At 61.4% G+C, this 22,477-nt stretch overlaps 14 protein-coding genes across 14 annotated transcripts; 9 read left to right on the top strand and 5 right to left on the bottom strand.

Annotated features, from left to right (window-relative positions):
- Positions 1-147: 147 nt before the first annotated feature.
- Positions 148-1,215, top strand: COLE_07046 (uncharacterized protein; the record flags this gene model as incomplete). The annotated part of the gene is made up of 4 exons (XM_018424381.2): positions 148-226; positions 260-331; positions 363-1,057; positions 1,090-1,215. The coding sequence occupies 4 exons, from the start codon at positions 148-150 to the stop codon at positions 1,213-1,215; spliced, it is 972 nt and encodes a 323-aa protein (XP_018275724.1).
- A 670-nt stretch (positions 1,216-1,885) lies between these two features.
- On the bottom strand, positions 1,886-2,344 carry COLE_07045 (uncharacterized protein; the record flags this gene model as incomplete). The annotated part of the gene is made up of 1 exon (XM_018419924.2): positions 1,886-2,344. The coding sequence occupies one exon, from the start codon at positions 2,342-2,344 to the stop codon at positions 1,886-1,888; it is 459 nt and encodes a 152-aa protein (XP_018275723.1).
- Positions 2,345-3,106: 762 nt separating this feature from the next.
- On the top strand, positions 3,107-4,966 carry COLE_07044 (uncharacterized protein; the record flags this gene model as incomplete). The annotated part of the gene is made up of 4 exons (XM_065626519.1): positions 3,107-3,248; positions 3,341-3,448; positions 3,511-4,143; positions 4,185-4,966. 4 exons carry the CDS (start codon positions 3,107-3,109, stop codon positions 4,964-4,966), a joined length of 1,665 nt encoding a protein of 554 aa, XP_065482213.1.
- A 335-nt stretch (positions 4,967-5,301) lies between these two features.
- On the top strand, positions 5,302-6,114 carry COLE_07043 (uncharacterized protein; the record flags this gene model as incomplete). The annotated part of the gene is made up of 6 exons (XM_018421565.2): positions 5,302-5,467; positions 5,503-5,521; positions 5,584-5,677; positions 5,776-5,855; positions 5,893-5,984; positions 6,020-6,114. 6 exons carry the CDS (start codon positions 5,302-5,304, stop codon positions 6,112-6,114), a joined length of 546 nt encoding a protein of 181 aa, XP_018275721.1.
- Positions 6,115-6,579: 465 nt separating this feature from the next.
- Positions 6,580-8,073, top strand: COLE_07042 (uncharacterized protein; the record flags this gene model as incomplete). The annotated part of the gene is made up of 1 exon (XM_018424380.2): positions 6,580-8,073. One exon carries the CDS (start codon positions 6,580-6,582, stop codon positions 8,071-8,073), a length of 1,494 nt encoding a protein of 497 aa, XP_018275720.1.
- A 48-nt stretch (positions 8,074-8,121) lies between these two features.
- COLE_07041 (uncharacterized protein) lies at positions 8,122-9,314 on the bottom strand (the record flags this gene model as incomplete). The annotated part of the gene is made up of 3 exons (XM_018425590.1): positions 8,122-8,657; positions 8,689-8,816; positions 8,848-9,314. The coding sequence occupies 3 exons, from the start codon at positions 9,312-9,314 to the stop codon at positions 8,122-8,124; spliced, it is 1,131 nt and encodes a 376-aa protein (XP_018275719.1).
- A 278-nt stretch (positions 9,315-9,592) lies between these two features.
- COLE_07040 (uncharacterized protein) lies at positions 9,593-10,766 on the bottom strand (the record flags this gene model as incomplete). The annotated part of the gene is made up of 4 exons (XM_018421564.2): positions 9,593-9,694; positions 9,727-10,022; positions 10,066-10,450; positions 10,548-10,766. 4 exons carry the CDS (start codon positions 10,764-10,766, stop codon positions 9,593-9,595), a joined length of 1,002 nt encoding a protein of 333 aa, XP_018275718.1.
- Positions 10,767-11,633: 867 nt separating this feature from the next.
- COLE_07039 (uncharacterized protein) lies at positions 11,634-12,044 on the top strand (the record flags this gene model as incomplete). The annotated part of the gene is made up of 1 exon (XM_018419922.2): positions 11,634-12,044. One exon carries the CDS (start codon positions 11,634-11,636, stop codon positions 12,042-12,044), a length of 411 nt encoding a protein of 136 aa, XP_018275717.1.
- A 236-nt stretch (positions 12,045-12,280) lies between these two features.
- On the top strand, positions 12,281-12,910 carry COLE_07038 (uncharacterized protein; the record flags this gene model as incomplete). Its single annotated transcript, XM_018419921.2, has 1 exon — positions 12,281-12,910. The coding sequence occupies one exon, from the start codon at positions 12,281-12,283 to the stop codon at positions 12,908-12,910; it is 630 nt and encodes a 209-aa protein (XP_018275716.1).
- Positions 12,911-13,569: 659 nt separating this feature from the next.
- On the bottom strand, positions 13,570-15,309 carry COLE_07037 (uncharacterized protein; the record flags this gene model as incomplete). The annotated part of the gene is made up of 3 exons (XM_018420535.1): positions 13,570-13,904; positions 13,964-14,926; positions 14,994-15,309. 3 exons carry the CDS (start codon positions 15,307-15,309, stop codon positions 13,570-13,572), a joined length of 1,614 nt encoding a protein of 537 aa, XP_018275715.1.
- Positions 15,310-17,302: 1,993 nt separating this feature from the next.
- On the top strand, positions 17,303-18,725 carry COLE_07036 (uncharacterized protein; the record flags this gene model as incomplete). The annotated part of the gene is made up of 3 exons (XM_018419920.2): positions 17,303-17,609; positions 17,642-18,005; positions 18,044-18,725. 3 exons carry the CDS (start codon positions 17,303-17,305, stop codon positions 18,723-18,725), a joined length of 1,353 nt encoding a protein of 450 aa, XP_018275714.1.
- Positions 18,726-19,782: 1,057 nt separating this feature from the next.
- COLE_07035 (uncharacterized protein) lies at positions 19,783-20,545 on the top strand (the record flags this gene model as incomplete). The annotated part of the gene is made up of 4 exons (XM_018424379.2): positions 19,783-20,089; positions 20,127-20,251; positions 20,287-20,353; positions 20,388-20,545. 4 exons carry the CDS (start codon positions 19,783-19,785, stop codon positions 20,543-20,545), a joined length of 657 nt encoding a protein of 218 aa, XP_018275713.2.
- A 63-nt stretch (positions 20,546-20,608) lies between these two features.
- Positions 20,609-21,646, bottom strand: COLE_07034 (uncharacterized protein; the record flags this gene model as incomplete). Its single annotated transcript, XM_065626518.1, has 1 exon — positions 20,609-21,646. The coding sequence occupies one exon, from the start codon at positions 21,644-21,646 to the stop codon at positions 20,609-20,611; it is 1,038 nt and encodes a 345-aa protein (XP_065482212.1).
- A 164-nt stretch (positions 21,647-21,810) lies between these two features.
- Positions 21,811-22,384, top strand: COLE_07033 (uncharacterized protein; the record flags this gene model as incomplete). Its single annotated transcript, XM_018426092.2, has 2 exons — positions 21,811-22,268; positions 22,309-22,384. 2 exons carry the CDS (start codon positions 21,811-21,813, stop codon positions 22,382-22,384), a joined length of 534 nt encoding a protein of 177 aa, XP_018275711.1.
- Between the last annotated feature and the right edge of the window lie 93 nt (positions 22,385-22,477).

Raw genomic sequence — 22,477 nt, 5'->3', positions numbered from 1 at the left:
GATCCCCCCGGAGCCCCACTGAATAAATGTCTCATAAACATGGAAAATAATGTTCGGGTCATTTTGAGGCCGGTGGAGGCTCTCCACTCTACAAAGCTCCACTTGGCACTGCTCTCTCTCTCCATCTCTCTCTCATCTCATCTCACAATGTCCTCCCTCCCCCTCCACGTTCACCCCCACTTCAACGCAGAAGAGGCGGCGATCGCTGCATCCGAGTTCGTGCAGAGTGCGTAGCCTCACTGGAGGGACTGACACTGAGGCCTGGACAATCTGCCTGGCGAGGTGGCGTTCCTCTTGGCCGAGATCAGGGACAAGGACGAACGCATCTCCCGTGCGTTGCACCACTGACCCTCTGACTTCAGAACATCTCAACCGCGCTAACCAGCGGCACGTTGGCCTTACCAAGGGCGTCAAGAACATTAACGCGACCACAACCCCGGCGACCGCGACATTCCCTCTGCCAATTCCCCCAGGCGCGCCGATCCCCACCGCGCACCTGTCGACTAAGGATGCGCAGAACGTCGCCAAAATCCAGGCCGAGTGGGCTAAGATTCAGCAGCTCCAGGAAGATAAGGTGCGGCTCGCGGAGAGGCTAGAGCGCATCGTCTCGCGCGCGAGGGAGAGGGGGCGAGCGGAGTGGCGGCGGGTAGGCGGGATGGACGTTGACGAGGACGGCCTCGAGATCAAGGTCGCTACGCCTGAGGGAATGCCCGCGCCCACTAAGCGATCGAAGAAGGCGACACCGCTCGCGGCGCAGATTAGCGCTGGGTTCGGCGTACTCAGTGCATCCAACTCGCCACGGCAGGGGAGCATGCCGCCCCCACCCCTCCCGCGAAGCCAGAGCGGGGCGCGCAGCCGTGCTGGCTCGCGCGGGCGTGGGCGCGGGCATAGCCTTGCAATGAGCGTCGAACCCGAACCTGTGCCAGATATGGAAATGGAGGTCGATATCATTGACGGCACCGAAGTCGAAGCGGATGACCAGCTCTACTGTTTCTGCCAGCAGAAGAGCTTTGGCGAGATGATCGGATGCGACAACGACAAGTGCAAGTATGAATGGGTAAGCCAACCGGTTGAACCGGCTGACGTCAGTTCCACATCAAGTGCGTCAATCTCACCGCGCCACTACCCGAGACGTGGTACTGCCCAGAGTGCGTCAAGACACTGGGCCTCACATCGAGCGACGGCAAGCGCGAGCGCAAGGGTCGCAAGAAGTAGGAGTGGAGTGTTAATTTTCGACATATTGTTGTAGATGTACCACATAACGATGACGACTCAACACATGGCGCTTGGGGGATCGAGTGAATCGACACGTAGGTGGATCTGGGAGGACAACACGAGTAAGTCAATACTCAAACCGATCGGCTAGAACAGCCACCCTAGACAGATCGCATCCCTCCACCAGGTATCAACGCATCGCAAAAGATTTTCCAGAGACTCGCTTCACCGCTCATAAATGCCAGAAACTCGAGACTCCCAAAATACGACTGGACGCTATGTCGCGTCGGGCCAAGTGGGAGGCTCGCCGAATTGGCGTGTGGCTCATCACGAGGCGCTTCCCAACTCTCCTCTCTGCCTCTCTCTCTCTTGCTGGACCTCCTTGATGCCTCTCCGGATATCGTCATGTAACCAGAGATGGCAATTGAGGTTGAGAAACTGATTGAAAGGCCTTGGCATCATCTCTAGAGTGCCCTCGCGGAGTTACGCACTCCCTTCTTGGCACTCCGCCTGCGCGAATATCCGGCAGCAGGGGCCACCTCCGCCACTCTGGGTCGAATGGATGCTATCTGGGAGCAAGGATCACGCTCCAACTGGAGTCCACCGCTCGAAGTTGATCTCGTCCAGCTCTCACTGCGCTTACTGACTGTTTCGTTGGAATTCTCGCCGCTCAGCTCCTCTCAAATCCTCCGCCGTCAAGACTCTCCCGTGATGGCGAGGTATACGATGGGGCCAACTTCGCGTCACTGCTACCATTTGCTCTTTCAAAGACTACGAGTCTCACTCTGCCCAAATACCCGCATGTCTTCCAAGCCGACTGTGAGCGATGGGGCACCTTCGACATCCCACGCCGTTGGGAGCGAGCAAAGAGCTCCACTTCCTCTTTTAATAATTGAGTATGCTCTCGAAGGAACTCGTGAACTTCGCGAGGGCGGGAAGATTGACACCATCGGTGTCCGTCAAGGTATGCAGGGGTTGTAAGGCCGAAAGCTGTCGCACCTAGGAGACGACGCGAAGCATCCGCAAGTACAAACGCCCATGACCCCGCACAAAAGACTGCACGGACCCGTGTCGATAGCCCGACGGGTACGCCACGGCGTCTGCACGTGAGACGCGCATGACAAAGCATCACAGACTAAGTGGCCTGGACGCAGCGCGGATCGACGAAACATTCCTGACCAGAAACTTGGTCAGCAGTGGCGCGACAGAATGCCCCATGATGAGGAGATCGCCTCGCGGAAACGCGACGGGCCAGCGTGGATGCTTTTTCAGGACAAGCAATGTTGAACAGGGCCTGCCTGGCCTCACCGTCTTGCCCCCGGCACACTGTACCGCTTGGCAGGCACATGACTTTTGATTTCATCCTCCGAAGCCGCCACGGCCCCACAAGCGCAGCAGCGCAGCTACGGCGGATTTCACCGAGACGCGACCCTGTGGCCCGCCGCCACCCATGCAGCCCAAAGCCTAGGGCTATACGCGGCCGGACTAGCAATTTATTTGCGGGCCCAATGTCCTGCGGCTTGAGTCATGGGGCTGCGGGCTGGCGGTCGGCAGGTGGCGGCATGCCGTGACCACATTCGGACATGGCCGATCGGGTAACCGGCTCCAGGCGCCAAGCCCGTCACCCAGAAATCTGCCTTGCTTTGCAAGCATGGGACCTGGCCCTTGTCAACGTCTAGATGCATGCAGAGCATCTCGACGTGTTCTGATTTCATTTCGACATTGCTCTTGCTTGCTTCTATCAACTATGGATGTCCCGCCCACGCCGGGGACAGCCTCGAGCGCATCGAGCGCCGACGTCAAGACGATCGTGGGATATATCCCGGACGACGGGATGCGAGAAGACGGGGGCGACCTTACGCTGCGGCGCCGCCCATGGCGCAGGACGCCAATGGACTGGCGTACCATCGTCGCGCACGAGTACAAGGGCGCCGGCACACCCGAAGATCCATACGTCGTGGTGTGGCTCCCAAACGACACTGAGAACCCATATCGGTGGACACCACTCTACAAGTGGACGTTGACAATCATGGGTGAGTTGCACGAAAATTCTGGCCGCGACCCCGGCACGGCACGGCACGGCATGGGCTACACAGCTCGGACGTTGGACCAGCGCTGATGTCAGCCGCGATGGGGACACTGGCCGTCACGATGGGCTCGTCAGTCCTCTCCGCTGCTATGGGCAGCATCCGCAGCGACTTTCCAGACCACAACGATCAGATGTACATCATGGGTGAGTCCCGGGCGCCGAATTGTTCAGGGCACGGCCTTGTCCGGCTTCCAGACTGACATTAGTGACCGGCATCTATATTCTGGGCTTCGTGCTAGGGCCGTTCCTGTGGGCGCCATATTCGGAGGTCTATGGGCGCCGCGCAACATACATCCTCACATTCATCCCGCTCACGGCGTTCGATGCCGGCGTGTGCGGCGCACCAACATTGAATGCGCTGCTGGTACTCCGCTTTCTGGCTGGCACGTTCGGCTGCTCGTCCATGACTAGCGCCGGAGGTCTGATCAGTGACATGTTTGAGAGCTCGGATCGAGGACTCGCTATGGGCGTGTTCGGCGTCATGCCGTGGCTCGGGCCCGTCGTCGGGCCTATCTGTGGCGGCTTTCTCTCGTACGCTAAAGGCTGGCGCTGGGTGGCGGCCGTCGCGGCGTTCTTCGCTGGCGCGCTCACAATCGTGCATATCGTGTACATCCCCGAGACATACGGACCTGTGCTTTTGCGGGAGCGCGCGCTCAAGCTTTCGGCTGCAACGGGGCGTGTGTACAAGTGCGAGGACGACGTGATTAAGCCTCTAAACCACCGCGACCTCGTCATCAACCAGTTCAAGATGCCCTACATCCTCTTGTTTACCGAGCCGATCGTTTTCGTGTTCTCGATCTACATGGCGGTGATTTTTGGCCTGCTTTACATGCAGTTCAGTAAGTCACCTCTCTTGTACATGCCACTCTGCTAACCTCAGCATCGTTCCCGCTCGTGTTCCAGGGCGCGCGCGGCTGGTCGCCTGGTATCGCAGCGCTCGCTTTCATCGGTATCGCCGTCGGCTCCAACACCGCACTGGGATACATGATCTTTGCGGGCAACCCGAAGTACGCTCGCGAGCTGGAGGAAAAGGGTGCGCTGCCGCCTGAGGCGCGATTGCCGACTGGTCTTATCGGAGCCATTCTCCTGCCTATCGGTCTCTTCATTTTCGCGTGGACGTGCGTGCCCATTTCGATCCACTGGATCGTGCCCATCGGTGCGACCGTGCCCTATGGGGCGGGCCTCGTCCTCATCTTTCTCGCGTGCAACAACTACCTCGTCGACATGTTCTGCCACAACGCGGCCTCTGTCCTGGCGGGCGGCACCGTCGTGCGCTCCATCATGGGCGTCGTGCTCCCGCTGTGCACCGTGGAGATGTACGAGGCGCTCGGCATCAACTGGGCATCTACGCTCGTCGCCTTCCTCTCGCTCATTTTCGTGCCCGTCCCGCTCATTCTCATGAAGTACGGCCGGCGCATCCGGCGCATTACGCAGCGCGGGCGCGACTCGGACGACCACATGGAGGAGATTGTGCGCGCAACGACGGCGAAGCGCGAGCGCGGCGACCCCGAGCTCGGCCCCATCGAAGAAAAGGACGAGCTCGAGGACCAGTTCGACCGCAGCGTACCGCCTGCGCGTGCGGCATCGCCCACGTGCCCCGGCATTGCACCGGTGCGTTGCAATACGCGCGATGAGCGCAGCGCGCAAATGATTGTGCCTTAGATGGCGCGCGGTTGAACCCTCGAACATGGACATGGCTCCGGACTTGGACTCTGGCTCGCTGGCATACGCACCTGCTCACAAACTCATTGATAGATTTGACAAATAGACGCATTCGTCAATTGTATGCATTCAACTTTCATGTAATATGGTGCTGAGATGATCGAGATGCCGCCACAACGGGATCAAACGTAGAGTGTGCCTGGCGATTGCCCCCCCACGGCATGCCATTGAGACGTCATGGCCCCACTCGCACTCGCGCTGCGTCTCGTCTGATCACCATCTCGCCCATCTCTCTCGCTCTCCGCATTTACTCGTCCATCTTCAGCACGCCCAGCATGCGCTTTTCCCTCCTCGCTCTCCTCCCCGCCCTCGCCATCCCCGTATCGGCCGGCATCGCGGACGAAGCTCTGGGCCTCGTCGCCGACGTCCTCGGCGGCAACGTCCAGTTCCCGACTGACGGCCCCGTGTACACCTTTGACTCGTGGCGCTACGTTGACTGCGGTGGGTGGTTGTACCGCTTACATTGCTGACCGCAGGCCTCCCCACAGACCCGCTGTACGTGACAAGTCACACGCGCTGTGTTTGGCCACATGTTTGCCACCCAACGCTGACGCCAGCCAAATCGAGAGCATCGAGCTCACGCCCGACCCGCCCAAGCCGGGCAAGGCGCTCGAAGTCAAGGTCAAGGCTTCGGCTATTGAGAAGATTGAGGTAGGTCTGCTGTGCACGGCGGTCGCGGGGAGAGGAAGGGAGGGCGCAACTGCTTTGACGCGCGACCTACACCCTGCGCATCCAATGCTAACGCACAGGAAGGCGCGTACGCCGACGTGACGGTCAAGCTCGGCTTGATCAAGTTGCTCCAGAAGCAGTTTGACCTGTGCGAGGAGGCGTGAGTGTTTACATCTCTACCGAGTGACTAACGGAAGACGTAACGCCAACGCGAGCGTGCAGTGCCCTGTCGAGAAGGGCGACTACACTGTTGTGCAGAAGGTTGACCTCCCCAAGGAGATCCCCAAGGGTGCGTTCACGTGCATAAGCGTTGCTAACTTGCAGCAAAGTTTGTAGTCAACGTCCGCGCGTACACCGCCGACGACGACGACCTGGCCTGCCTTGACCTTATCGTCGACTTCATGCAGCCAAAGAACTAAGAAAGACAGCTGTGTAGGCGGCTGGCTGCGGGGCGGCATGGCATCGATGTGCACGTGATCCGTACTGTGACTCTGACTATGTGAGGATAGAAGTAGACGACGGCGTGGTGATATCGTGAAGCGAGTGGAATGCATTTAGATCGTGACGAGGAACGGGGGAGGCGATTGGGGTGGAGTGTTTGCTGTTTCACCCAGCTCAGCTCATGACTCGAGTCAATGGATGGCGAACTCGCTACGAGAGGTAGCGTGCACAGTGCATAAGCTCTGTTCAAGAAATCTCCGTTCAAAATGCATGCGGGCAAGATCGTGCAAAGGTTACTCAACGTTGAGACACCTGGTCCGTTATCCTGGGGGACGTCAGAGTCATCTGGACTCATTCCGCAGCGGAGTTGACTCGACTGTTGCACACAACAACAATAAAACCCCGCACCTCATGATCCAATTTGATGCGTTCCCCATCTCACCATGGTCGTCACTCGGCGTCCGCGAAAGCTTGCAGCCGTGAACGCTTCCGCTCCCGCCGCGGATGCACCTCCGAAGACTAACAGCAAGCCCGACCGCAAGAAAACATCTGCGACGCGCAGGGGCAAAGCAGCGGCTGTGGGAGTGAGCACGGCGAAGGCTCCCAAGGCCAAGTCCGCAGTGGCCAAAGCTGCCGCGAAGCTCCCTCCTGTCAAGAAGACCGCGGCCAAGTCCGCATCTACCAAGGCCGCGCCAATCAAGAAGACCCGGAAGACCGCGAAGACCGCGAAGACCGCGAAGACCGCAAAGGTCAAGCCGACAACTGCTACGCAGATCAACTACACTGCCTTCCCGCACATTTTTGATCGCATCGTGTTTTATGCGCCACACGGCGGCCTTCTCGCGTTGCGCGCGGCCTCCCGGGACCTGCAAGAGCGATGCGACGCGTTATTGGCGCGCCACATCGTGCTCGGCCGTGGACTCCGACCGCCGAGAGGCCAGAAGTGGGCCGCGGGGGCGCCGCACCTCCCGCTCGGCCCCACAGTACAGTTGCCGGGTAAGGACCGGGTGCACGTCGCGTCGGCGCACGGCGCCCTCCCCGGCTGGGTATGCGACCTGAACCACGACGACACCTGGCATGGAATCGGCAGCGACAGCTGCGGTGCGCAGTGCACCGCGCTGCGTGCGCGGTGGCTTGCATACTTTGCGCACACGCGCGTGCTCGACATCCACTTGTGGAATTGCTCGGCGCACCTGATGCACCACACGAACTTGTTCCCGGCCGCGACCGTCCGCGTCTTTCTGTACCAGAAGGAGCAGCTGTGGCTACCGTGCGAAGACGTAGTCGTGTTCACGAGTTTCCAACAGACCGGCGGCGCCAGCAACTACGGCCGCCGCGGCCGCTACGACTGGTGGATTCCGGACATGAACTTCTTGCATGATCCGCATGTGCGGCGCGCCGTGTTCCATGCGCGCTTGGACTGCGCACGCCCCGACCTCCCCGAGTGTAGAGTCGAGCTGTCGGGCCTGGATCGCAGGATGCGGGGGGGCACCGGTGTCATCATCCTCGAGCCCACGCCGGGGACACTCGTCGCGCCCAACAAAGCGTGGAGGAAGGATAGGGTGGGCAGGGTCGGCCTGCTTCGGGACGTGGCGGACATGATCAGCACGAATCGTACTACATCGTGGACAGTTGTCGGGGCATCTGAGATCCCCCACCAGATCTGCGGGCTCTCGCATGACGAGGGCCGCACGCACGATGAGTTTGCCGCGGCCGTGACGCACAACATCATCAAGTGGATACGCCGCCGATGCTCTGAGTGGCTTCGGCCTGAAGCGGTGGAGGAACGCGTGGCGGCCATTGGGGGTCATCAGCTGCGCTTCCTCACGAACGCTGAATACCGCGCCCAAGTCGGCGAGGCGCGGTGGGCCCTCGACACGGTACGCACTGTGAAGCAGGAGAAAGTACGAGGGTGGCGGGGGACTATCGCATTGTAGTATGTACAATCTGATTGTGATGATGGATGGCCCTAAACGCAGCTCTTCTCAGCCGTCCAGAAGCGGGGTCCGCTCAGCGTCGACCGTCCGCACACGCCGGCAAGCTAGCACGAAGCCAAGCACGATCGTGGCGACGGCAATTGTACATGAGAGCGCAAGGACAATGTGCCCCCTCACTGGGTCAAAGACCCGGCGCACGCGCCCCCCGCGCCCGATCCACGGTGGGAGGGGTTGAACGCCCATCTCTGCAAGGAACCACGCGCTCGCCCAGTGCCACCCGACGCCCTGCAACTGAAGCGTCACGGTGAACGCCATGGAGGGGTCGAGTACCGCAGAGAAGAGTACGATGTCGGCCGGCGTCGGCCCGACGGGATGCACGCGCCGCCAAACCTCGCTATGTCCCGCAAGCGGCGGATCGACTAGGACGCGGTACCGCCCTTCACCCATTGACGGCAGCGGAGTCGCCCCCCGGAGCTCGACGCAGCTAGCGCCCAGCGCGGGGCTCAGTGTGACGTGGGCGTAGTCGTCGTCCTCGTCCTCAGGCGTATCGTACGATCCAAGGCCCCACGCCACAGGTTGTTCGACTGTCGTCAGCGCACACACGGAATCACTCACCCCCGATATCCGCGAAATCGACGTACGTCTCGCGCCAGATCCCCTTGACGACGGCGCCCATGCGCTCACGCACGCCACGCCAGCCGTCCATAATCGGCCAGTGGGGAGCGCCCCACTGCGTGCTGGGTCTGGCGTAAGCAGTGCCGCCATAGAGCTCACGGGACATCGGTGTGCGTGACCACGCGGCTGAGCCACACCTCGCCGCTCGTGACGTCTAGCCGGACGCGGCGGGGCCCGTCGTTCCCTAGGACAGCGACGAGCGTGCGCTCGCGCACCTCCCGCGCTTCCTCCGTGACGTGCCACCACTGCGCGCGCCCGGCCGACGCCCCGTGGAGCGGATACTCGCTTACACGCAGCACCGCGTCCGCCCAGCCGTTCACAAAAAAGGCCGAGCCCGCAAAGACGAATTCGGCGCTGGCTCCCTCTTTCAGGATATGGTGCGAGAAGGAGATGTCCTCCGCCATAGAACCGTCGGGGGTGCGCGGCGGCCCGAAGACATAGTCTACGTCGCCGTCGTAGGTGAGCAGCGGGCTCATGTGCGTCAGGTTGCGCACAACGGTGTCCGGCGGTCGAAGAGGCTGCAGCGGCGCCGCCGCCGCGCCGATGAGGAGAAGAACTGCCAGCATTCAGGTTGTGTGGGAACAGTGGAGTGGGACAGTCTCAAGTCGCGCTGTGACTTCGTGAGGAATGCGGCATGTCACATGAACCGCTCGCCAGGAGCCGCCTCAACGGCATGGCTTGTGCCCGTGGGCTCCCGATGTCCCGCAGAAGCTGAATTAACGTAGCTCGACTAGCTCTGCGGCGACTGTAACAACTGCCACGGATCGACAGTCGCTCAACATCCACCCATCGCTCATCGCCGAAGCATGACGTCATGCGCCCATTTCCTTCTGATACATCTCCTCTACCACAGCTTGTCGAGCATCTGCTTGAGCAGCGGCTCGCGCGAGTAGTGCCCGACGGGGTCAAAGTCGACCTTGGTCGCATGGATGCGGCCCATGTCAAGCTGCCATGAGCGATGCTCTTCTCAACACTCACGTCAGCATATACGATGCCCTCCTCGTCCCAAAGCGGGCCGGCGAGGACGTTGCCGAGCGGGTCGACGATCGCGCTGCCCCCGCGACACCAGACCTTGTCGGCGTCCGCCGGCGCAGGGTAGTCGGCAGGGAAGTCGCTCGCCTCCTGGTACTGGTTGGCGGTGACGACGAAGCAGCGCCCCTCCTGCGCGACATGCTGCATGCTGGGCAGCCACGTAGGGCGCCCGTCGGCGGTCGGCGCGAGATACAGCTCCACGCCCTTCTTGTAGAGCACGTAGCGCGCAAGGGGCATGTAGTCTGCCATTAGCTGTGTTATTCAACACCGAGCCGGCGGACTCACTCTCCCAGCAAATCACCCCGCCGATGCGCCCGATCGCAGTAGGAACAACGGGCATGTTATCGGTGCCCTCCACCACGGCACCGGAGGCGTCGCGCGCCGGGTTCAGATCATCGCCCTCATGCCAGATCATGCGCTCAGCACCCGTGGGCTTGAGCTTGCGGTGCTTGCTGAGCAGCCGCCCGTCGGGTCCGAACACGACGTTGCAGCACCACACGGTGCTCCCGATCAGGCTGCGTTCGATGATGCCGACGCTGAGGAACACGCCGTGCTCCTTGGCGATTGCGCAGAGACGGGCGAAAGCCCAGAAGTCGTCGCCCTCAGCCTGCTCCGGCGCCGACGTGGCCCAGTCGTGCGTCAGCGCGTCCTCGGGGATCTTGACGGCGGACTGGGGTCAGCGGGACTCAGTGAGGGTTAGCGGAGGTTCCACCAGGTGGCGGCGCCCTCCCTCGGCCTCTTGACCCGACCAGTTCAATCACACCTACTTCGACATATTTCTTGTACCACTGGCGGTTGTCTTCCGTGCGGTATCCGACCGAGAAGCTGAAGTGACGGGGGTAGGCGCTGAGGAATGCCTCAGGCAGCACGATCAGCTGGGCGCCATTCCCCGCCGCCTCAGCGACGAGGCGCGCAACCTTGTCGACAGACTTGACGAGGTCGAACGAGACGGGGGACGCCTGCACAGCAGCAGCCTTGACGATCATGATGAGTGTAGAGCAGAGGATGTGTGTTCGTGTTCTTGTTCTTGTTCTTGTTCTTACGGATCATGGCTCGCCCACGCATCGATGCCCGGGCAAGCTGGGCCGAGGTGGAGGCTGCCCACCCAAGTTTATCCGCCATTTGCCATCGTGGGCCACCATGAGCCCATCATGGGCTGCTGGCGTCGGCGATGAGCCTGGTCGCATGCGCCGAGGCTGCGTCCGAAGAGTTCTCCGACGACTTTGCGTGGTCAGGTGCGAGCGGGGTCCATGCACGAAGAATTGGACGAGATAACGGCGTGGAGGGTCGGCAATCACGCCATCTAGATAACGCCAATAGATAATAATACATCGTCGCGCAGTCACGCCCCTCGGCATTCATTTGAAGATCTCAAAAGTCCTGCAAACTAGTCCTCCGCGATCCGCGAGAGACTAAAGACTCTGGAGACGCAAGCTTCCTGCCCTGCCACTTGACTCCCGCCGCCTCTCGACTCCCGCTGCCACGTCTACTGTTCCCAAACAGTGGAACGATGACGTAGCGGCCACTGCCTGCCGTCTCCAACGCCCACAGCCCATGCCGACCGCTTCCCACTCTACGTGCGCTTATCTGGGTCACGGGCCGGGCTGCAAACCCAAGAGCATGTGACTGCTCTGATTCTTCGCGGGCATATTCTTCCCCCTCCCACGACGACCGTGAAACGCGGAGCACCATTGCCGTCGCTGTCAGTACTGTCGCCATCGCCGTCGCCGTCATTGGTACATAACTTCTGTCTTCTTCCTATACTTCTGCTACTGCTGGCTCACTACCACACTCCGCTCGCCGCTGCCGTGTACAGACAGTCAGCCGCTTAGTAGCGGCCGGGCTGGCCACCCATGCCGGGCTGGCCCATGCCGCCGCCCATGCCGGGCTGGCCCATGCCGCCGCCCATACCGGGCTGGCCCATGCCACCACCCATGCCGCCGGCCTGCATGCGGTACTGCTTCTTGGCGGCCTTGCGCTGGCGCATGGCGTCGTTGTCATCCTCGTCCGACGACGACGACGAGGTGTGGCGACCCTCGGCGCGGACACGGCCAGTGCAGCCGGGGCACTTGCACTTGTTGGTCTTGCAGGGGCAGCCGCCGGCCTGGGCACGGCACTGGCACTGGGCGGTGCCGCGGGTACCCTCGGGGCACTTGCAGCCGCTGCGTGTGAGCTGGAGTCTCGGGCATGGCGGGAGAGCTATTGAAAAGTGGGGGTGTACTCACGAAACGAGCTTCTTGATGGCCTCCATTATTGATTGGTGATGTTTGGGTGGTTCGGTTGAGTTTCGTACAAGTTCGTGAAAGTAGAGATGAGAGCGGATGGAGATGCAACGATCACGCGCCGCGGCTTATATGCGATGTCGGTGAGCGAGAAGCGCCGTGCCAGCGCGAGAGTGCCAGCGAGGTGGGCGCTGTGGTAGCCGGCGAGCAGCCGTGGATGAGGTCATAGGCATGGACAATGGGTTGCATGGGATGAGCAGCACACGAGCGGAGCAGCCATGTCAGGCGAGGTAACGAGGGAGCGAGGGAGCGAGGGGAGCGAGGAGGGCTGTGAAGGGTCTCGTGACGCACCCGAGGTGTGCGGGTTGTTGAGTTTGAGTGGCCCCCCTCGTCCCGTTCTAGCGGTCGCTCAAGTTCCGAGATCTCATGCTGCACATGCGCACATGAGCTACTTGCGCGCTCACCTCCGGCACCAGCGTTCACCAGCGTTGTCGATGGTGATCGGGGCCAGGCGGCCGACAAGTGTTCAACCTCAAACATCCACTACGTCATTCCACATGCCGCGGCCGTCACAGGTTGGACGAGGTACCCTCGCTTCGCTACGCTGCACCGCGGCTGCTCTCAAAGAGGCCAAGACGGGAGATCGAAGAGGGACAACGGCACCAGCGGCACCAACATGCGTGACACTGCTGGTCATCATGATGACGGTCCAGGCCGCCCCCTTGCATGCGGCCCCTGGTCGGTTCTTGATCTTGCTCGACTGCTATCCTCCGCGCTCATTCGCTGGCATTCCGAGAGCTCTTCGAGAAGCCGCTCACGGTGACCTCATGCACGTGTACATGCTTCGGACGCCACTGTCGCCACTAGCGATCCAGCGAGGCGGTGCAACGCGTCGCTCGTCAGGCTGAGCTGAGTGGAGAAGAGGGGAGTTGTGGGGAGAGTCGCGAGCGTGCGACCGGCGGAGCTGGCCGTCGCCACTCGTCTGAGACGGGTGGTGGTTTCAGAGAAAGAATGTGCAGAACGGAGTGACTGATGGCGACCAAGAGCACCAAACACGCCGGCGCCGAGGTCTTTAAGTATAGTTCTCTCGTCGCTGCGTGAGGACCAAGCAGTCACGAACGCTAACGTGACCGGACGGGCCCTCGCACGACTACAGTGCACACAATGTCGCCAGAGCATCCACAAGTGCAATAACTAGCCGTCCGGGCGGGTCCTCGCCACTGGTGCGTGCTTGGTTGCAAGCAAAAGTCTTGTGAGAGTTGTGGTGTGGTGAGGTTGGCTGGTTTGAGTGGGCATTATAGGATGACGTCATAATGAGCGGGTATCCCGCACCCCTTGTAATCGTAAGTGGCTGATCGACGATCCCTGGCATCGGTGCGCGATTAACTTTTGAGGTCAACGAGATCTCACGACGTGGACGACGTGGCACCTCCTAAGCTAGGAGGCAATGGCACAGCACCAAACGATAGTGACCACCTCACCGCTGCTAGCAGTAGCATAGCCTACACCTATGTTGCTTGTTACAACCTTGCTGCCGAGCTCTCCACTGTCGCTTTAGCCCACGCTCTCAGTTGCCACGGCCCACGGCCGGCGCATCGGCCTCGAACGCACCCGGGGTACGTGAAGCACGCGCGTCGTCCTCCTTCCACTGCATGGCGCGCTGGACGGCACGGTCCCACCCGCGCACGCGATGCACGCGCTCGTTCTCGGCGATTTTGGGCTCGAACGTCGTCTTGCCCTGCACATTGACTTTGGAGAGCGTCTCTGGTTTGGCCAGATCCCATCCGAAGAGGTTCATCGCGACGCCCGCGCAGATCGCCGACCCGAGCGCCGTCGACTCGCGCATTACGGGGCGCTCGACCTCAATGCCGAGGATGTCGGACTGGAGCTGCATGCACACGTCTGCGGTTAGTATGGTCGCGGCTTATGCGAGAGGGGACGACAGAGGGGGAAAAACTCACCAGAGTTGGTCATGCCGCCGTCGACGCGCAAGACCTTGAGCGTCTTCTTCGAGTCCTTGGCCATGGCTTCGAGGATCGCGCGCGTCTGGAAGCACGTGGCCTCGAGCGTCGCGCGCGCAATGTGGCACTTGTTCGTGTACGCCGTCATACCGACAATGGTGCCCGCCGCCGTGTCGTCCCAGTACGGGGCGAAGAGCCCCGAGAACGCCGGGACAAAGTACACGCCGCCCGTGTCCTTGACCTTGCCGGCGAGCTCGCCGATCTCCTTGGCGCTGCTGATCAGCTCGAGCTGGTCGCGGAGCCACTGGATGCTCGAGCCCGCGACGGCGATCGAGCCCTCGAGCGCGTACACAGGCTGCGCGTTCGGCCCGGCCTTGTACCCCGCGGTGGTGAGCAGGCCGTAGTTTGACGGCACGATGTCGTGGCCCGTGTTGAACAGCATGAATGCGCCCGTGCCGTACGTGTTCTTGGCCGAGCCCAGCTCGACGCACTTGTTGCCCACGAGCGCGGCTTGCTGGTCGCCGATCATGCCTGCGATCGGCAAGCCCTTGAACGCGCCGCTGGCGACGTTGCCGTATACCTCGGCATTGGAGACGATCTTGGGCAGGATCTTGGGCCGGAAGCCGAAGAATTTCAGACACTCGTCGTCCCACTGCAGCGTCTTGAGATCCATAAGCATCGTGCGCGACGCATTTGTCACGTCCGTCAGGTGCACGCCGCCCTCTTTGCCGCCCGTGAGGTTCCAAAGAACCCACGACTCGACGGTGCCGAACATCAGGTCGTCCTTCTCGTGCGCCTCCTTGACCGCGTCGACGTTGTCCAGTAGCCACTTCAGCTTTGGACCGGCAAAGTACGTCGAGAGGGGCAGGCCGGTCTTCTCCTTGAGAACGTCGCCGCCCTTGCGCGTCTTGAGCGACAAGAGGCGGACAGTGACCGTGTTACGCGTGTCAGGCCACACGACGGCTGCTGTCAGCTCCTCCTCGCTGTCTGTAGTCTTATCGCTACCCTCCCCCTGTCCCGCCGTACTAACCGTTGTGGAGGGGCTTGCCGGTGCTCCGCGACCAAACGCAAGTAGTCTCGCGCTGGTTCGTGATGCCCATGGCCGGAATCTGGTCCTTCTCGATCCCCTTCTCCTTGAGCTTGCTCGCCACACCCTCAAGGCACTCGTTGACAGTGCCAATGAGGTCCTCGAGGCGCTGCTCGTGCCACCCGGGGTGGGGGTACAGCTGCTCATACTCGGTCTGGTGGGTGAGGACGGCTTCGGCGGCCTCGTCAAAGACGATGGCGCGCGTGCTCGTCGTCCCGACGTCGACCGAGATGAGATACTGCTTCTGAGGGACGGTCATTGTGGTGTAGTGATGAAGTCGCGGTGCAGATGTGCGGAAATGGGGCGTCCGGCTACTCTTGAAGAGCGGTGTGTGTGTGATGGCGCGGGGTATATCACCGCGACGAGCCGGGCCGGGGCGTGGGAGCGCACAGAGGCGGGTGAGTGTGCGCGCTTGGCTTTGCGTTCGAGGGGGCAGGCGCATACGAGCGGCAGACCACGGCATCCTGGGCAGAGGCGGGAAGAGCAACGCGCATGGGATCGCTGAGGCTGGGCCGGCAGCGACGGCCAAGCGCCCTCCCAGGCGGTGCGCAGGCATGAATCGTCGGCAACTGTGGCGAGCAGCTGTGAGGTGGTTGGGAATGAGGAGAGGGTTGGTTCCTGAGGTCTTGAGGAGGGCGAGCCAAAGATTCCGCATGGCCATGTACGCCAGCCAATCAGCCGGCGCCGGCTCGGCGCAATCGTGCGGAGTTGAGACATCCTGTTCAGACCGTCCAAAGCGTCGGCCACCCGGCGTACACGGACTGCGCGGAGATGGATGGTGGGCAAGGCATGGTGCAGGGAGATGACGAGAGGCTCGATCATGCGGACCATCGTTCTGCGTGGGGCCTTTTGGGGCCAATTACGTTGCCGGGGTATCTCCGAGCTGCCACACACAGCAGGAGGCCAAGATTCATCGAGGAGGCACCCTAATGCCTCCGCGGGAGTTGCGGACGTCACGGAACGCGGGCAGAGCTTGGCAAGCATGTGGGGAGAAGAAGAAGAGGACAGGCCGTGTGTCACCTTCAGTTGCTGGAATGAGGAGGATGAGGTGAGCGTCGTGCCATCTCGCACCTGCCACCTGTCGATCTTAGTTCAGGGCGAATCGCCCCGTGCCTTGACCTGGCGAAAGACGTTGTTGAATTGTGACACACGTTGCTCACAACATCTCGCCATCCCGCCCATTCCATCACTCAGCCAGGCCCCCGGTGACCCCGGCGACTTCCCGTCCCATGTGTTACCGCGGCTCATGGCTCGGCGCGCGGCGCTGACTCTGCTAACTCACCCTAACTGCCCCGCATCACAGTACCTCGGCCCCACACCGATCTCTTCGGCTGGGTCTGCCGGTTCGATCGACCATTGTTGCAGCCGCAGCGACCAGGTGAACGCCCGCCGGCCATTCATGTCTCAGTACTACTCGGAAAAATCCCATCATATGCTCGGGAAACCCGGCCATGTCGACTGAGCGGTGTGGCTGCGCTAAACTCATCACATGTGCACAGCCGGCGGAAGACTGAACAAGTTGATGGGGATCACATGCTCAGGTGCTTCCCGCACGTAGTCAAAGGCGCGCTGAAGTGGCTGGGGCTGGGATATTCATTCCGCCTGATCTGCGCGACATGGTGCAGCCTCAGTTCCAAGAGAATGAGCCATGTGTGAATGTGCGTCGCTTGCCCGCTTGCCACGGTGCCCTGCCCTGCCGATCGAGTTGCCTGACTACTTGTGTGCTCAAACGCAGGAGAGCGCGACCGAGCGACCTTGGCCGGTGCCGTGGTGGAGCCTGAGCATGACGGCAGGCGAACCTTCGGTGGCCCCCGTTTTCCGAGTTTGTGACGAAGTTGCGGGCATCTGCCGCCCCACCCAGCCGGCAGTGGCCGCTCCGACCCCACTCCGATGTCGGCTCAAATGAGGAAAGGTAGTCAATCTGGCGCTCACGGAGGTGAAGCCGGTTCCGCTCGCCCAGCTGCCCAGCGCTTGGCATTGGCTCCTGATCTACGCGAGATGAGGGCCGAGGACCTGCCTTACGCCCCGCACCGGGACTGCAGTGCTGGCGAGTGTCTGGCTGGCATTGCGCTCTTCCTCTCGCGAGTGTGGGGCTGTCGGGCTCACTTGGCCGCGTTAGCTGGAGAATCCAAAGAGGGCATGTGCTGCAGATCGAGGTATGAACGCATGCTTAAAGAGCGAGTGCGCGCACGGCGCCCGCATCTCACCCATTACCTTCATCAAGACCTGTGTCCACTCCAGAAGACTCAAGAATGGAGGTCCACCACACACCAGGCGTGCACAGCGCCGTGCACGAGGAGATCCGCTATAACGGACCCATGAGCGACATCAGCTCTATCCCCGGCAGCCACCCAATACTCGCTGCTCGCTCCCTTCCCGATGAGCAGCACCCGGCCGCCCCGGACGTCCAGCCAATGCACAACGTCGTCGGCCCAGGTGCCACTCACGCTCACGCTTACCACTCTCACCCCGGCGTCATCGGTCCCGGCTACCGCAGCCATGAGCCGCAAGTGCAGTACATTTTGGTTACGCCCGAGATGCTGGAGCAGATGCAGCATGGTGAGCTCCTCCTAAATCATGACTGACGGCAGGACAAGCGCCGACGTCGCACACGGTCTGGCCAGGCGCAGTCGGCCACATCACCCCCGCAGACACGCCTGCACACACGACAGCCCACCCCACCCCAAAGAATTCGTCACTGCCCGTACACAAGCAGACGTCGGTCGAGCACTTTGAGCACCACCCGGAGCTCGAGGTGCCCGACCGAGCCGACATCTGCATGCCTGCCAACCCCCTTGCCCGTTTCCGCCACAAGTACAAGGACTACATCGGCGAGTTCATTGGAACCATGATCCTCCTCATTTTCGGCAACGGCGTCAACTGCCAGGCAGTCCTCAGCGAGTGGAAGCAGGGCCAGTACCTGTCGATCTCGTTCGGGTGGGGCATCGGTGTCATGTGAGCAATGGTGCCTGTGTGCCGAAAGCTGACCCCAGGTTTGGCGTGTACGTTTGTGGCGGCGTGAGTGGCGCCCACATCAATCCGGCCGTGACTATCTCGTTGGCGACATTCCGCGGCTTCCCATGGCGAAAAGTTCCCGGGTACATCCTCGCGCAGACGCTCGGAGCATGCTTCGGCTCGTGTCTCGTGCAAGGCAACTACCACCGGCTTCTGAACCAGTTCGAGGGCGGATACAACGTGCGGACGTTTGGCCTCGAGACGTCCACCGGCGCCCTCTTCTTCACCAACACGCAGCCGTACATGACCAATGTCGGCGCCTTTTTCTCCGAGGTATTCGCGACCGCAGTCCTGATGGGTCTCATCCTCTGCCTCAGCGACCAGAACAACAACCCTATCCCCAACGGCATGAACGGTATGGTCCTCCTGTGGCTGATTGTCGGCATCGGCGCCGCGCTCGGCACCGAGACGGCCTACTGCCTCAACCCTGCGCGCGACCTCGGCCCCCGCATCGCCTGCGCCATGTTCGGCTACCCGAAGACCATCTGGACATATCGCAACTGCTATTGGATATACACGCCGATCATCGCGACGATTTGCGGCGCGCTCGTCGGCGCGTTCACGTACGACCTGTGCATCTTCGACGGCAAGGAGAGCCCGCTCAACAAGCCATGGCGCAAGGAGAAGAAGACGGAGAAGGGCGAGCTCGCACACGTGTGAGGCGCCATTGGCGAGGCGCACAGGGCGTGCCTGTAGCTAGTCTGATTGTAGCGACTCACGCAGCGAGAATGAATTGAGTTGAATGGTGTTTTGCGCGATATTTCCTGGCCGTCGGGCGTGTCGGATCGGAGCAAACCCATCGCGATCGTTCTGTCTCACGTTGATCGTGAGGCGCGCTGATATTATCCGCGGGATCTAGGGGCTTCCAAGTCGTGGGCTATAATTATAATTAATGCGAGACACAGGGCGTTCGGCCGCGTTGGGGGCCGATGAATTGGTCGCATAGCGCCGGATACGTTCCAGCGAGCGATAAGCGCCACATCGCGACAATGGGGTTCCGAGAGCACGTAAGATGGTGGGCCGGTCCGGATACCGGATGCGAACAAAAGCTCGGCTCGCGTGCCGCGCATTCCCGCTAGTTCACTCCAGTAGAGCGCAGAGAATATTCGGGTATTGGCGCCACTGAAATAAGTTTCCCACGGTGGAGACTACGTCGTTGGTGGTACATGTCGGTTGTTCGAATCCTGGCGCTCCCTCACCGCAAAAGGCGTGTGCTTGCCTGAAACTGACGGGATCAGTTTGTCACACTTGCCACCCAACTCAATGTTGACACCTCTCAATCTCTCTCCAGCATTCCATCCAACTTTTCCTCACCATCCAAAATGTCGTCGTCGTCGGCGCAAGGCGTCTCTGAGGCAGAGCGTCAAGCAGCGGTAAGTCCATCGCGTGCACCTATGTATGGCGCTAACGCTCAGTGGGCAGCTGTGAGTATACCGACGTAGACACGCCGTCGTTGGCGATCGACAGGCTGCATCCCGGCCCGCCTGTTCGGCGTGCTAGTACTCCGAGGACAGGAGGAGGCCTTGGTTGTTCATAGCGTTTAGTAGAGGCGAAACTCGTCGGTTGAACGGGGTATCAGTGTGGACTGTCTCAGTTGATCAACTCGTCCCGCACCAGCGCCTCCTTCACCCTCCCTCCTTCCCTCCCTCGCTTGCCCGTCAAATGCTGACAACAGTACTACGCCCAGCAGGGCTACACGCAGGAGCAGATCGCGTCAATGATGAGTTCGTGGGGCGCCGGTGAGTCGGTCAACGCCGAGGCATCCACGAGCGCGGCCGTGTACGATCCGACGCAGTACGACAAGGACGGATACAAGATCGGCTCGGTCGGCAGCGGCGCGACGGCGCCGAAGAATGTCCCCATCCTTGGCGCGGAGCTCCTGCAGCCCAAGGAAAAGCAAAAGGCGCCGTCTCACGGCAAGGCGCCCAAGCAGAAGCAGGTCGTCAACAAGCAGCGTGACACTGTCATCCGCACAGCTGGCGGGAGGACCTGGGAGGACCCAACTCTGGTAGACTGGGATCCCAGTGAGTGCTGCTGGTATGACTACGGCTGACTTTCTAGAATGGTATCGCCTTTTCGTCGGCGACGTCTCGAATGACGTCAGCGAGCGCACGCTCGACGAGGCCTTCGCCAAGTATCGCTCGTATTGCAAGTGTAAAGTCGTGCGCGACCGGTTGAGTCAGAAGGTGAGGTTATCGGCTGGTAAGCCATCTGACATTAGGCGAAGTACGGATTCATCGCATTCAAGGACCCAGAAGACTTCCTCAAGGCGTGGAAGGAGATGGACGGTAGGCGCTGAGAGAGAGGCCCGGCTGACAGCAGGCAAGTATGTAGGGAACCGTCCCATCCGCTTGAGCAAGATCAAGGAGGACAAGTACGGGACTATCGAGACGACGGCTCTGAGCAACCGCAAGGCAAAGCAGATGGACAAGCTGCGGCGGAATGGGGGTCGCGACAAGGCGCGTCCCACTCTCTGGTAGTGGCTGTCAACTCAGAGAGATGTAACATATACTAGACTCTACAAGGTGATAATGAGAAGGCTTCTACTTCCTCCGTGCGGCCGCAATGAACGAGGCCGAGGCCACGGCCGCGCCCGCGACGAAGCTCAACACACTCGGCCAAAAAGCCGCACTGTGCACAAGCGACGATATCCGGCTCCCAATAACCTGAACCTCCGCCTCTGATGCGCCGAGATCGTGTGCGGAGAGGATGCGGTGCTTCTCCCACCCGTCGTCGAGCAGCCTTCGGCGAACCTCAGGGCTCTTCATAGCGCCCATCTCGGAGAGCTTCCACGCGTCGCAAGTGTCGATCATCCAGCGCATGCGCCGCTTGCTGAGCGCCCCGCCGACGCCGGGCGCTCGCTCGCGCAACTCCTTCCGCAGTGCGCCCACACCTGCAATGGCGTCCTCGACGTCGGCTGGGATGGCGTCGGCAATGACATCGCGCACGATGACGGCGACCTTGGGCCCAGCGCCGCTCGTCGAAACCATGACCTGGAGCGGGCCGCGGCGCACCTGCGCGCCGAAGTAGAAGTCGCACTCGGGCGGCACATCGGCGACATTGACTGGCACACGTGCCGCGCGCGCGGCGTCACAGACGGCCCGGGAGAGCGGGTTGTCATCAATAGCGGTGAACACCATGTCAAAGTCGGTGACGGGGAGCTCTTTGTCCTTGGCGAGGTCCTCGGCCTTGGTCTCTGGCCCATCCGGGCGGCCATATGTCCGCTCGACCCACGTAACGTATTCTGGTTCAGTGGCAACGCGGTGGGCCAGCGAGTGCTCCAAGGGACCAGGAGAGACGATCGTAACGTGTGCGCCCGCCTCGAGGAGGAAGCCGAGTCGCGAGGCTGCGACAGCGCCGCCGCCGACGAGCAGTACTTTCTTGCCCTCCAGACGCCAGGCGAGGAGGAGAGAGGCTCCGCGCTTGATCTCGGGGTAGTGGTGCTGCTGTCCTGTCAGCTTCGCGCCTCGAGTGAGCAGCTTGCCTCTGGCATCTTGGATAGAGTTGGAACAGTAGCGCCGAGCAAGAGATGATGTGGTTGCATGAAAGAGGAGATGGTGAGATGAGATATTATTGTGCATCTCAGATGGTGGAGGTGAGCTCGTCATATTCGGTGACTTGTCTGCCTTCCTAATCGCCACTGCTTTCTGCTTTCCCACGGTGTTCACCTCCACTTGGAGCGATCATGTCCGCAGTTCGAAAGACCGCAGTCATGTCTTTGATGTCGTACATTGCCACCGCAACCATGTCTTTGCGCCTCGCCTCCCGCCTCGCCTTCCGGCCCGTGTTCGCACGCACGCTGGCCTCCTCCTCGCGCGTCCGCAATGACCGCCCCGAGCGCCCACGCGACCCCTTCCCGCTCCCCTTCGACCCTGCGCTCGCCGAGGCCGAGGCGGCGCGCAACGCTCTCCGCGACCCCACCGACGTCGTGGACGGGTGGGAGCTGCCCCCTCCCCTCGACCGCACGGGCGAGGCGCCTGAGACGCTCCGCGCGCGCCTGATCTACCAGACGCGTAAGCGCGGCATCCTCGAGACGGACCTGCTGTTGAGCACCTTTGCGCGCGATTTCCTGCCCTCGATGGACGTGCAGGAGATGCAGCAGTTCGACAAGCTGCTGGACGAGCCCGACTGGGACATCTACTACTGGGCGATTGAGAAGCGGCCGGCGCCGGAGCGGTGGGCCGACACGCCGCTGCTTGCGAAGTGAGTCACCGGTGGAGCGAGGAGCCGTGGCTGACGACAGGCTGCGGAAGCACGCACGCAACGAGGGCAAGGTCGTCCGCCTTATGCCCAACCTCGAGGACATCGAGCGCAAGTAGAGACGAGTGTATCATATGCATGCGTAGCGATAGAGGGGCGGCGCGGCGGCCCGGAGCGCTCCGGCGCGGATTACAGTTGGGCGCAGTCGCATT

The sequence above is a fragment of the Cutaneotrichosporon oleaginosum genome (genome assembly GCF_008065305.1).
Source record: "Cutaneotrichosporon oleaginosum strain ATCC 20508 chromosome Unknown ATCC20508_contig06, whole genome shotgun sequence".
Taxonomy (NCBI): Eukaryota; Fungi; Basidiomycota; class Tremellomycetes; order Trichosporonales; family Trichosporonaceae; genus Cutaneotrichosporon; species Cutaneotrichosporon oleaginosum.
The sequence above is the reverse complement of the archived record's forward strand: the minus strand, read 5'-3'. Positions and strand labels throughout refer to the sequence as shown.